The sequence below is a fragment of the Colletotrichum acutatum genome (genome assembly GCF_030867785.1).
Source record: "Colletotrichum acutatum strain CBS 112980 chromosome Unknown BDZ83scaffold_7, whole genome shotgun sequence".
Taxonomy (NCBI): domain Eukaryota; kingdom Fungi; phylum Ascomycota; class Sordariomycetes; order Glomerellales; family Glomerellaceae; genus Colletotrichum; species Colletotrichum acutatum.
In genome coordinates, this window is record NW_026849001.1 from 597,897 (window position 1) to 610,102 (window position 12,206).

The 12,206-nt window shown below is 56.1% G+C and overlaps 4 protein-coding genes across 4 annotated transcripts; 2 read left to right on the plus strand and 2 right to left on the minus strand.

The window, feature by feature from the left end:
• Positions 1 to 1,785: 1,785 nt before the first annotated feature.
• On the plus strand, positions 1,786 to 3,024 carry BDZ83DRAFT_404088 (uncharacterized protein). The gene has a single exon (XM_060502859.1). The coding sequence runs from the start codon at positions 1,953 to 1,955 to the stop codon at positions 2,700 to 2,702; it is 750 nt and encodes a 249-aa protein (XP_060370450.1). The 5' UTR covers positions 1,786 to 1,952; the 3' UTR covers positions 2,703 to 3,024.
• A 158-nt stretch (positions 3,025 to 3,182) lies between these two features.
• Positions 3,183 to 5,937, minus strand: BDZ83DRAFT_566614 (fungal-specific transcription factor domain-containing protein; the record flags this gene model as incomplete). Its single annotated transcript, XM_060503866.1, has 6 exons — positions 3,183 to 3,332; positions 3,389 to 3,519; positions 3,573 to 4,965; positions 5,031 to 5,062; positions 5,132 to 5,339; positions 5,431 to 5,937. The coding sequence occupies 6 exons, from the start codon at positions 5,935 to 5,937 to the stop codon at positions 3,183 to 3,185; spliced, it is 2,421 nt and encodes an 806-aa protein (XP_060370451.1).
• Positions 5,938 to 6,738: 801 nt separating this feature from the next.
• On the minus strand, positions 6,739 to 7,890 carry BDZ83DRAFT_747605 (rRNA-processing protein FCF1; the record flags this gene model as incomplete). The annotated part of the gene is made up of 8 exons (XM_060513464.1): positions 6,739 to 6,822; positions 6,877 to 6,942; positions 7,005 to 7,025; positions 7,084 to 7,211; positions 7,266 to 7,318; positions 7,378 to 7,387; positions 7,444 to 7,648; positions 7,855 to 7,890. The coding sequence occupies 8 exons, from the start codon at positions 7,888 to 7,890 to the stop codon at positions 6,739 to 6,741; spliced, it is 603 nt and encodes a 200-aa protein (XP_060370452.1).
• Positions 7,891 to 9,879: 1,989 nt separating this feature from the next.
• BDZ83DRAFT_566921 (uncharacterized protein) lies at positions 9,880 to 10,974 on the plus strand (the record flags this gene model as incomplete). The annotated part of the gene is made up of 1 exon (XM_060503899.1): positions 9,880 to 10,974. One exon carries the CDS (start codon positions 9,880 to 9,882, stop codon positions 10,972 to 10,974), a length of 1,095 nt encoding a protein of 364 aa, XP_060370453.1.
• Positions 10,975 to 12,206: the final 1,232 nt, after the last annotated feature.

Sequence of the window (12,206 nt, forward strand, 5' to 3'; positions counted from 1 at the left end):
CTTCTCAGTCTAACCTGGAAAGCACCCGCGCCGCAGTCCCTCATGGCGGAAACCTATGCAACCATGCCCTGCAATGCCGCCATTGTCTCCCAAGCTGTCAAGGACATCGAGGGCGGTCACGATGGAGAGTACATGGGTACAATACCTTACTTGCAACTTTGGGGCATCTTATCGTCTCTCCATGCTACCTAAGGCATATGTAGGTAGGTAGTCGCACATCGTACGTCGTACGTACGTTTTACATCAATGCCATATTGAAGTATCAATGTGGCCCTCCGATATGCTCACCGACTACAGTCCACTCTGTACAGCCACTGCCTGTCAAACACGAACCTACCTAGGTACCCTGACGAGCTTGACCTGCCATCACATCATCACATCAGACCGAGACATCCGCCCATGGATATCGGGTGTCTGCGCCTCCCTCCATACCTTACCGGTCCCTCATGCCTATCTGGACGGACACAGATGCTTGCCCGGCTCGGACCATGGCATCAGATAAGGGCACCTTGATGAGTCCGACTTTGTCGGTTCACGGGCCCTATTACGAGCACGGTCGTCCATCACGGGGTCCTTGATTTTAAGCACTACTGCGCCGGTCAGCCCCCGGCGCAAATCAACGTCTCCACATACTGTCAACTGGCGCGTCGTCAGGTCGGTGATCGGAGTCAATCCCGATGCCACAATACTCTCCGAACCCTGTGCAAACTTTTTCTGGCCCAGAGCTCCACACGACTCGCAAACGTGATCCAAAGAAATCTGCATCGTCCATCATCACAGAGCCCACCGCTTCGTTATTACATGTGTACGTCCGAAGCTCGAGCCTTCGGACCATGCCACTACGGATACCAAATGGGCATAACCCTACCTCCTCTGTACACATACCTCTGTTCCCGATGCTCGACCAGGTTTGCGCGGTATCTCCCAGAGCCCCCTCCTACGTACGGAGTACAGCATGGCCCCCCTGGCCCGGATGGCTGGGTCCCACTGCTAGCTCCCAGGCAGAAGAATCATCGAATATCGCAATTCTACGCCATGATGGGCAAATTGTACTGCACAACCAGACACCATCCAAAATCTCCCACCCACAGCACATGCAGACACTAGCATCTGGGCTCTAGCCTCTAGCCTCGCTCTCTGCAGGTCTGAGATTAGTCTCTTTGCTGAGCTACCCGTGCCACGCTCCCACCGGTTACAGCGCTTGCTGCATCACCCGGGTTCGACCTAGCACCGCACCCAACGCCGCCTATTTTGTCTTTGAGAGCCCTTCATGCACGTCGGCTGCAGAAGCGTCGAGTAACCGCCTTCACGGAGGCGCACCCAACGTCTACTTGATCTTTGTTCGAGCCTGGCGCGGGTGATGCCATTGGCCATGGGAGCGTCGTTGTTATCAGCCAATTATGCTGTTGTATGGTGCGACATGTACTATGACGGGCGTGGAGGGAAAGGATCAAGGTAAAGCCGCTGTCGCCCGTGTGCTCACATTCAAGTCCACAGAATTCCGGTTCCGATGACCTTCCGACTGACAACATTGGATGTGAGTAGACACCCTCAAAAACCGAAGAGTGGCCTAGGCCAAGCCGCAGGATTCAAACGCAACCCAGCGGGGTATCCCTGAAGGCTAACGCGGACTTTGAGGCGGAACCTGCTTCTGCTGAAAGTCTAGACGTGCAGCAGCATTTGTGACCGTTGTCTACTAAGACCTCCGTCATCAACGATCGGATCCAGTGCCTTGGGACGAAGCTCAACTTCCCTTCTGAATGCGGTCCGGCAACGAGCCACCGGACATGGCGAGACAATAGGCTGGCGGACAACAAACAAAAGAGCAGTCAACCTCATCTGAGCAGTCGGAACTCGGGAGGCGCCAGTATCCGTAATCTGATTGACAAAGAGCTGAGACGACAGGTCAAGCACAAGTAGGAATGCGCCAATGACGGCCTAGGAATCGCGCAATGCCGACCTTGCTAGCACCGCATTTTCCTCATTACGTACAAATGGAGCCAAGCAAACGTCCCAGACGACCGCCATGCCGTCATCAAGCGAACCAACTGGCGTTCCGTACTGCTCATAAGCCAACGTTTCCCCTCCCTCTCCGAAGTGGGCATCTCCGCGGAGGAGCCTGCAAATCCCCAAATTTGCGCCCAAGAAGCTTGTTATTGCGTTTGCGGTCTGGCCGTCTCCAAAGGAACTCGGGTTTCTGCGTAACACACCACAAAGAGCCAAGAGAAAGAAGCAGCCAGCTTGAGAGCGAGCTCAGCTCAAGGGACAAGCGCCACTGGCCCCCCAGCTGCTCCAGCCTACAGATGCTGCTGCTGCTAATGCAAACAGCCCCCGCTTCGTTGCCGTCAAATCTGCGGGTTTTGCGGGGAAGTTGGCCCATGCCTCGTAGGGCACCGTTGTGCGCCAGCTCCCTCGTCGGCAACGTCACGCCCTTGACCGAAGAGTGTATGGAGACGAAGCCGACGAGACGTACACATGTAGGACCCAAACACGCCCTAGATGGCTCTCGCCGTCGTCGAAGACGACATTGTTGGGATTGCAAACGCACGTCGCCGCCGGCCACTTCCACCGGCCCACCAAATTTACGTTATAGTATTTACCAGTGTGTCGACCGCCTAGAGAACCCCTCATCGAGTTTGCAGGGTCCAATTCCCCGGAGGACGGCCGCTCATCGCACACCATCGGTCCAGCCAGGTGTTTAGATATTGGCGCGGGCCTGAAGGAGAAGGAAAATCCGGGGTCTATTGTGAATTGCTGTTCAACGCCGACCTCGCGTCTATTTTCAAGTCACCTGAGCCGACCTTTTTTTGACATCCCTGCCAGCTAGCCAGATCCATCCGGGCAATGGACTGCTATCCCCCACGGGCCCATCTTAGTTGTGGGCACCGATATCGCGTGTTGAGGAGAGAAAACTTCACGAGGTCCAGTTGACACCTAAGCGAGCCAGTTACTGCACTGGGGCCGGAGGTACTAGAGGGGCTTTGTACCCAAGAGGAGGAGCTTCTTTTGGGGGAGCTCGCGGAGCCGCAGCCCCATGTACCCCTTCTGGGCCGGCCAAGCTCGAGGACGATACTTGTGTGCCCCAGATCAGCTCCATTCAGCTGCCAAGTCTTTTGATATGTAGGCCTGGGAGCTCGCTGTGTTGGTTAACCTGAACACGGTAGGCCGTGACCTCGACGTGACTATCCCAAGCTTGGGTCCCATGCACCAGACGTAGAGAAATCAAAATCGTCCGGTCCCAGTGACCGTTCGAACCACGGCTGGGACGCGTCGAGTGACTCGAGACCGACTGGGTCATTATGAGGCTGAGCCATAATGTTGTCAAAGTATCGCTGCAGATGTCAGTCAGACGTAGGGCATTGATTGCTTGGTGAGTGCGTGAACATACCCAGTCCATTTCTTCATTGCCAACGGCCGCCCATCCACGATCGAGCCCAGGTTCACTTGGCCCGAGGCCTGATGTGACAAACTCGAAAGGCTGGAAGCGATTCGTCGTAGTCGTAGGGAACGATGGTGAGTCTGTGAGATAGTCAGCAGGTATATCACCTCAAGGGGTATCTTCACAGCCACACCTTTGATTGAAAGACTGTCGAGAAGCTGTTGGTCGTCTTGGGCGGAGCGAGCAGCTGATTCCGACCCGTCACTCTGACGAAGTCCCGACGCCGACGATACCTTTGCGCCGCCATTCTCTGGCGGAGAATTCGGCGGCGACCCCAGCTTGTTCAGCATCGTTTCCAGGATACCCGCCGTCTTCCTCACCTCGGGCACGCCGCCGGCGATGGCGATCCAGACGGAATACGACCTCTGCAGGAGGTGCAGGAGGTACGCCCTCGTCGGCGGGGGATTCATCTCCGCCATCCACACGGGCGAAGACGTCGTTGCGCCGGTCTTGCCGTCCACGCCACCCCAAAACGGTTCGTGTCCGATGGCGAGGTATATGATGGTGGCGGCTAGCAGGAAGTCGTGCACGGCGAGCGAGGAGACGAACCAGCCGTTCTGGCTGAGCATGTTGCCGGGCTGACACGCGTGCCATATCGTGTTTTGGAAGTCGAGGAGGACGACGGCGCCCTCGAGGCACTGGCGGCGGGAGTAGTCGTGCTCGCGGCGCGGCGCAGGGTCGAGGAGGAACCGGCGGTGGAGGACGCAGCGGCTCTTATTGTAGAGCGAGGCGAGGCCGAAGCGCTGGATGATTTGCATGGGCGGCGTGGTGACGCACTCCTGTAGGGGTTTGACCATCATGAACTGCGGCACGGCGCGCCACGAGGTGTTGAGGAGGTCGTCGAGGCGCATTACCTCGGCGTAGGGCGGCGGGGTGAGCAGGTGGGACTGCCGCGCGACTTGGCCGAAGACGAGCATCATGGCGGACTTGTTGATGGGGTACGTCATCTCGGTGTAGTCTGTCGCGGGTCGGGCCGGCGGGAGCACGAGGGTGTCCTCGTCGAAGTCCTCGTCGACGAGGTTGCGCGGGAGGCTGCAGTCGGCGTCGATGCCGTTGAGCATGCTGGGGAGGCCCATGTGGAAGGAGACGAGGAGGTCGAGCTGGACGGCCATGTTCCACATGCGGCGGCGCATCTCGCCCTCGTAGGGGGAGATGACGGTGCCGGCGGCGAGGAGGCGGTCCGGGTCGCGGTGGAGGCCCATTTTGAGGAGGAGGCGGAGGCAGACGGAGGAGAGGACGTAGCAGTTCATCTGGGCGGCGCGGGAGATGATGAATTCGGCCTCGACGTAGAGGATGAAGGGCGGGATGGTGGTGATGGTCGGATGGGTGTACCTGCCCCAGACGAGGCAGTAGGCGGCGGCGGCGCGGAAGAGCTTGAAGCGGTCCATGGGCGGCTGCGGGGAGTCGACCGAGAGCTCGTGGGGCGCCATGAAGGTCGAGTAGAAGACGCCGAGGGACATGACCATGAAGAGGAGGGCTAGCCAGTGGAGGTCGGTGCCGGACTGGTCGGTCCAGAAGCGGGCGTACTAATTAACATGTTGGCACGAGTGCTGTTGAAGGGAGGAGGGCGGAAAGGAGTTTAGAGACTTACCTGTTTTTCAAAAGTTGGTCTATGGACAATATCTGCCGCCTTGTCAATACACACAAAGCCATGGGGGTGAGAACCGCAAGAGGCGAGCCGTGGTGTCTTACGCTGTGATGGACTGCGGGAGGAAAAGTACCTCATGATGAGCCTGTCGACAATCTTCTGCTCAGGGAGCAGCTTCAGCAAGTCTTCTCTGCTGCGAGGCATGTTCCTCGAAAAGAGCATGAGATCCGGGGCCTCGATCTCGTCTGACGGTTCAGGACTCTCGTCGTAGTCGGCCTCCGGCTCCTCAAAGTAGCTCTTCATATCCTCAATCTGTTAAATCCACTCCGTCAATATCTCACCCAGTTCGGATTTCCTTCAAATCTTGGATCCGGCATTACAGCGGGAGAAGCGAACAACTTACATCCTCAAGAATAGCCATGAAGTGCGTAGCCCCAACATACGTACTCGCCTTGCCCCCCTGAACAAGCTGGCCCCCGGGCTGCGCGACGCCCTTCTCTTCCACGACGGCGTCTGCGGCAGCAATCTGCGGTCCTACTCCCGCCACGCCACCTCCTCCCTCATCCATCATCGTCCTCACCATGCCCTCGAGCCTCTTGAGTCGCGCCGCCATGCCCTTGGCGGGCTTCTGCTTCTCGGGTTTCGGCGCGTAGACGCAGCCGTTCGGGCGGGATTTCTTCAGGCACTGGCCGCACGGCTCGGAGCGGTCGCATTTCAGCTTGGAGGCGCGGCAGGGACCGCAGGAGAGGAGGACGCGGGAGCGTTTTGCGGCGGCGGCTGCTGATGCTGATGCCGAATGGTGGGCGGATGAAGGTCCGGGGCCGGGGCCGGAAGAGTTGGAGGTGGAAGAGGGGTTGCTGCTGCCGCCGGTGCTTGGACCGGCGGGCGGGGTTACGTGGTCCGGATTCATTGGAGCTTACGGATCCCCTTGGACGATGCGCGGAGAGCGGATGACTGGAGGCGACAAGCGGTGTCCGATGCCGTGCCCGGTGCCGTGTGTGAGTGGGTGTGACGGGAACGACGGGGGTGGGGCTTTGGAAAGGGGGTGATGTCGTCCGTATTCAGATCCGGAAATCTAAACTTTATTTGACGTCAATCCCGGAGCCGAGCTTCGTGCCTTGCTTTAATTACGGCTGACGGCGTGTGTCGTCTTGCGTCAGCGTGTGCTTGCGTGTGCGTCTATGAAGAGCCCCGTTTTGGAATGCAGCAAGATGCAAGTCATGTTTGGGTCATTCTTCTGATTCAAAAAGCGGCCGAAAACCACCTACTAGGCAACTATAAGCTGACGGCTCCATCCGTCGGCCAGTCTCGGGGATACGGCTTGGTTAACCCCGACTATTCTGACGACCACCAAGGTTCCATACCAGTAATTACAAAGTGCCAATCCACGATACACAATGGCTGGGTCGAATTGCATCACGACCCGACCTTTTAGAGAAAAAATGCCAACAAACCAGAACCCAGATATGCTTTTGCTTCTCCCTCGCCGTGCTCCATTTCCAGGGCTCAGCGCGCCGGGGCTCGATGTGGCGGCCTTCTCGATTTCCGCGACTTTTATATCGCCTTTCCGTGCCGAGTGATTGGGCTGCGGCGACATTCAAGCCCTTCTTCCAACTTGACAGTCGAATTATTGTACTGTTCAAGTGACTCGATGTTCTCCCCCGTCCTATTGGAGTAACCGTGGATTCCCTCTTACATCGTTGATCCAAGCTTAAATCGGGGCATCGGGCAATCTCTCGATGGTGTACTTTCCGCGTCCACACTTCATGATGGGAACACCGGGTATGCGACGGAGCTAGAGAGATTGATGTTAGAATCGTCGTTGACTTGCGGGCAAGGCTGAACATACTCGCGATACAAGACCCTTATCGTTGGTTGCGACCAGGTACACTCTGTCTTTAGACACCTTGGACACCTATGAAGTGTTGATCAGTATTTTGACTCAATCATCTGATGATATAAAGTATGGAGCCTTACAAGGCAGTCATCGGCATACACCTGAGGAGAATCGAAGTTAGCAAAGGAGAATCACGATAGTGCTCATAGTGGACCTTACTCCTTTGTGTGTGCACTTGTGACGTTCAAAACGGGGGTCGCGTGCTACTCTGAGAGCAAGACGGAACTTGGGACCAAGCTTTTCCAACTCGGCCATGACACAGTCGGTCACGATGGGGTGACAGGTAGCTAGGGTTGGACGTCAGTTGGTGCCAAAAGACTTTGTGCAGTGCCATATCCTACCGTAGAGACAGTCCATCATAGTTTCTATCACTGGCAACTTCATCTGAACGGTACTAGGAGCAGGTTAGTCGTCGAGAGCGAAGAGGTGTACGTTCGGGCAGGCTTATTATACCGGGAGAAGACTGGCGTACGGTTAGCAACTGGGATTTAGAGGTAGGTAGGGGCGACGGGGCCTTACATGAGGTATCGACAAGGACGCCATAGGGAGGCACGAGGCTTGAGTTGCTCTCGAAGAACATCTGGGAGGGGACCTGGGGAATCTCCCTGACAATGGTCTCGCCATCTGGACCGCCTCTTTCACGCTTGGCCTTCTGCTCGGCCTCTTCCGCCTTCTTCAGGTTCTCCTTGCGCCGGGCGTCGTTCTTGCCGATGACTCGCTTGACCTGACAGGAACGTACATAGTCAGCAAATTTGATCGCAAGTATCAATATCTGAGAGGCGTCGAGCTTTCAACGCCCGGTTGTAGGTATCGCGATCATCGTGAGCTTTCGTCCAGGGAACCAAAAAAAAGTTCTTATCGATAAGGATTCCGATATTTTCTTTGCGATGCGCGGGAGGTTTGGCGCAATGTAGGGACGGGCGAACGTACTTCACCAAACTTTCTGGTCTTCTTTTGAACACCCATGATGTCGGTATCCGTATGGGCAATCGAGTACAGGTCGTCGTCGTGGTCGTCGAGTGAAGGAATACTGGCGTCGGCAAGGCTGGACAAGGCTGTTGCGTTGACGTTTTCCTGAGTTTGGTTACCCAGCGCAGGTGGCGGGGCCGAGAGCTGGGAAAAAAGTTTTCGGTGTAAGGTGGAAGGTGCTCTCGGTGTGTGGCAACCGGGTTCAGGTGAAGATACTTCCGGTCTGTGCGCTCGGTGAAGACTTGGGGCGAGGCCGCGCAGCGTTTGTGAGCAAGGTGGGTCCTGGGGAGGTGACCCAGAGCAACCGGAATGAGGGGACAATGAGACTCTCAGGGACGAATGACAGGGGGTCTCGTCCTCCACAGTTTTCTTCTCTGTCTTTACCCGCAGTCGGGCGTTGCTCTTCTAGCGTTGTAATTTCCTCTCCCACATTCAGGAAAAGCAAACGATCGATCAACGGCGCCCAAACGCCGGAGACAAGGTGGGCGTTGCGCTGGAGTCTGGAGTCTGGACTGGTACATAGTCTGGTGCCTTGCATCAGCACTTCTGTGCACTGCCCTGCGCATGCATAATAGCAGCCCATTATGATCAGAGACGGGTCTGATACCCGCCGCGCCCATTCATGAGCTTGCCTTAGTCTGAAGCATCCGGCATGAATTGTAAACTGCTGGAGCACTGGAGGTCTGACGAACGCGAAGACGAAGCGAAGCAGCAAAGATAGGGGAGCGCCGGGACTCTGGTGGAGAGGAATGGGGCATCATTCGCATTCCACAGCGAGGCTCACCATCGTCCATGGCCCATATTTTTTTCCAATGAGTTTCGAAGATCTTTGGCCATTGGGTAAATGGGTGGGCATCTGCCAGGTACGCTTACACGCTTACCCCGGATGGATGGCTCGTGTTGATGATGGTTGCGACCTGCAGCCACTGTAGCGCATGCTGGGAGTTGATGATTAGTGGGATCAACGCTCTCGCCTGTTGGACACCTCAGTTCTCAATACGAGAGTGTGTGGGCATACGAAAGAAGTCGGAAGCACATCTTCATAGAGGGCGACTTGTGTACAGTCTCACAGCATAGTGTATATTCGACAAACACCGTGTCGATTTCCCCAGACTTGCGCGTCTCCTGCGGATCAAAAACCTGGCTTGCATAAGCTGCCAGCACTGTGTCTGCATGTCTCTCTCCCTCTCACATTCCCAGGAAATGCGGCCCAAATGCACAAAAATAAACAGACCCCGGCACAGCAGCACGTCAGAACTTTCAGGTGCAGCCATGGGAATGCGCCGCGCCACAGCCCAGGCCCCAGGCCCCAGGGCAGGGACGAAAACCGCCCAGTCCGCTAACACGAAATGGATGCTGTAGACTATCGCCTGTGTGCTGTGTGTAGCTACTAACAAGCAAGTTCCTCCAGAGCAGGCAAGGACCCTTCCTCCTTTTTTCCCCAGGCCCGTTCCCTGCTGACCAGGGGCCCGCCTTCGCCATCCATTCCCTTTCTCTTCCCCATCACGCACTCTCATCCCTCCCATCCCTCTCCTGCTCCCTCCAACCCTTCCTCCCTGACTGACTCCCTCACGACAAACCTCGGAAGCCGCCCACCCAGCAAACGATCAGCCGGCACCAGCAATGTTCTAGCCAGCGGGACCTTTTCTTCTTTCATATTGCTTTGCTTGTCCGGTTTGCATCCGCAACCACCCCGATACCTTCGTTCGATTCTCCCGAGCTCATCGCATCCAGCCTGAGCCAACTGAACGAACCGAACCGCCCCATCCGGAAGGACATCACAACGACGACGACCCCCGTTTTCTGCCCACGGGCACCGACACAACCGCCGTCATCGACCGTTTTTCATCGATTCGACAACCGAACAGCACATAGGTCTAGAAAAGAAGTGACCGACACCTACATCATTTTGATTTCGGACCATCGCATCCCACCGTAAACACCGGACACCCCTCGGAGGTAATTGAACTTCATAGTCGACCGACCATGGTTTCGTCACGCCATTCGCTGAAGCGCTCGCTTCTCCTGTCCACCTTTGCCGCCTTGTCTCTCTTCTCTGCCACGGGTCTTGCGCAAGATAGTAGCAGTGGAGGAAATGCCCAGACCAGTGCTTCGCAGGCAGCTTCTACAGACGATGCCACTACCTCGGCTGCGCAGCCTTCGCGCACCAACGCGGCAACTGCCGTCATCACCAACACCGGCGCCGTTGCCACAACGGAAGCGAGCATCAGTGCCCCTAGGATCACTGGCACCTCCGATTCCACTGGCGATGTCCTCACGGGTCTGCCGTCCCTTACAAACCAGCCTATTGTGACGACGTACCCGCCGGCCAGTGTACCTCCCACCAACAACGCTCCTTATATGCACCGCTCGAGTGCTCCTCAAGGAACCGTCTTCATTGCCGTGGGCTCCATCCTCGGTGCCTTTGGTCTCGGCATTCTGATTTGGCGCGGCATCATCGCTTGTCTGCTGCACCGCTCCGTCGCCCGCGCCGCCAATGCTCAGTATGTCGCCAACGACAAGCAGAGCTTTCCTGCCCCTCCAGCGCAATTCTACAAGTATACTGATCGCGAATCCACTCCTTCTCTTGTTCCCAATGGTGGACGTGGTGTGCGTAGAACGCAGCGCGGCCCCATCCCCTCTGCGACGCCGAGCCAGTCGAACCTCTTCTTCTCGCCTACCGCAGCTGGCGGCGGCAACAGCAACAACAATAACAACAACTCCGCTACCAACCGCGACTCTCGATTCCTTCCTTCTGGATTCTATGCCGCTGCCACCTCGTCTCCCAGTCCTGCTCACGGTCACTCAATAAGTTTGACGAACCTCCGCCCCGAATCGCGAGGCCAGTATGGAAGCCGCAACAACCTGAGGGAATCTACGCCTCCGGAATCCCCTTCGTACGGCGCAAGGCGTGACTTTAGCACCAGCTCGGTTAACTTGTCTGCGGCGCCTGGAAACGGACAAAGGGCTCCCAGTGCTTACCTCGAGGATCTGTTGGACGAGAACCCCAATGCCTTCCCGCCAAGCCAGATGCGCCCCGGATCTCGAAATGCCAACAACTCTCCTGGTGATCGGTTCTAAAGAGGGATTTCTTTCTGCTTGGTTTCATTGCATCTATGCATCAAAAAGAGTTTCATTACGTCATGAGAAAAATGGCGAGACGTCACGGCTTGGGGTTTTTTTGAATGGTACATTCATGGCGTTTAGGGGTATCATCAAGTTGCATCACTGGTTTGGAATACTGTTTTTAATCATCATCCAGTGAGGCCGGTGACTTTTCTCGGCACCGGTCTTTCAGCAAGTTTGATATGAAGCGCGGGTCAAGAGGCAAAGCCGGCTCCCCTTCTAACAGGGCTGCTGCGCATGGGTGGTTGTCTAGTTGTGTTCTATCCCTGTACACCACGGCAGGCGTGACGGAGCATTAGACTGGGAGTCTTGGTGACGACGATCCGCCGGTGGCATTTTGTCTTCGCTTCTCATCGCTCGCTGGTACATATTCTTTCAATGAGCAGAACAACTCGAAACATTATCTCGTGACAGTATCGTGTGATGTTTACTAACCATCGAACTGTAGGTCTTTGTGTACGTCGTCACGACAACCGCTGACAGCATGCTTCTACATGGGAACCTTATGTACGGATTACGTCTGAAGTGGACGGATATTCTAGAACGGATCCGATGTCGTCAGCACATTTGACTTTTCGGCAATCATCCCAATATATTAAACTTTTTTGACACAACGTGGGCCAGGGGGGGGGGAGGAAGCTGTCTGTGGAAAAGGAAACATGAGCCTCTTTTTTTACCCTTCGGATTTGGAGCTGCTGGAGGGGGAACCGAGCGGACCGAGAGCAACGTCGCCTGTGCAATGTAGGATGGCATGTCCATCATCCGAGGGTTGTCTGTTTAGACGTGCCCGTGATAGGGAGGGGGGTTGCATCTAGACTACTTCTCTTCGTTTCCCTTCATCGATGGACACGAGATATACCTTCAAATGTCCTGTACCTCCATATCAACCGAACTCTCTCGCTTCCCAAGATATCGAGACTCACACGGTGTACCTCAACCCCAGGGTGTCTACCACCATCACGGAACTCAACCATCGCTCACCCCCTCCCCTCAAAGTCTCAAAACTTCTTTCTCGTATCCTCGCTTGAACACCTGCGACCGCAACCAGCGTACGGAGTTCCAGGGTGCATCCACCCGTCGTGAACCCACCGGATCTCGTCATACCTTCCAGTGCCATGTATCACGATTCGTCTGCCCCCTTACCCCTTTACCCCTTCCGTACGACCTAGATCCGGGGGGGAGACGAA

Coding starts and splice junctions, on each gene's coding strand:
- BDZ83DRAFT_404088 (XM_060502859.1), top strand. CDS start 1,953: ATGCCGACCTTGCTAGCACCGCATTTTCCTCATTACGTACAAATGGAG.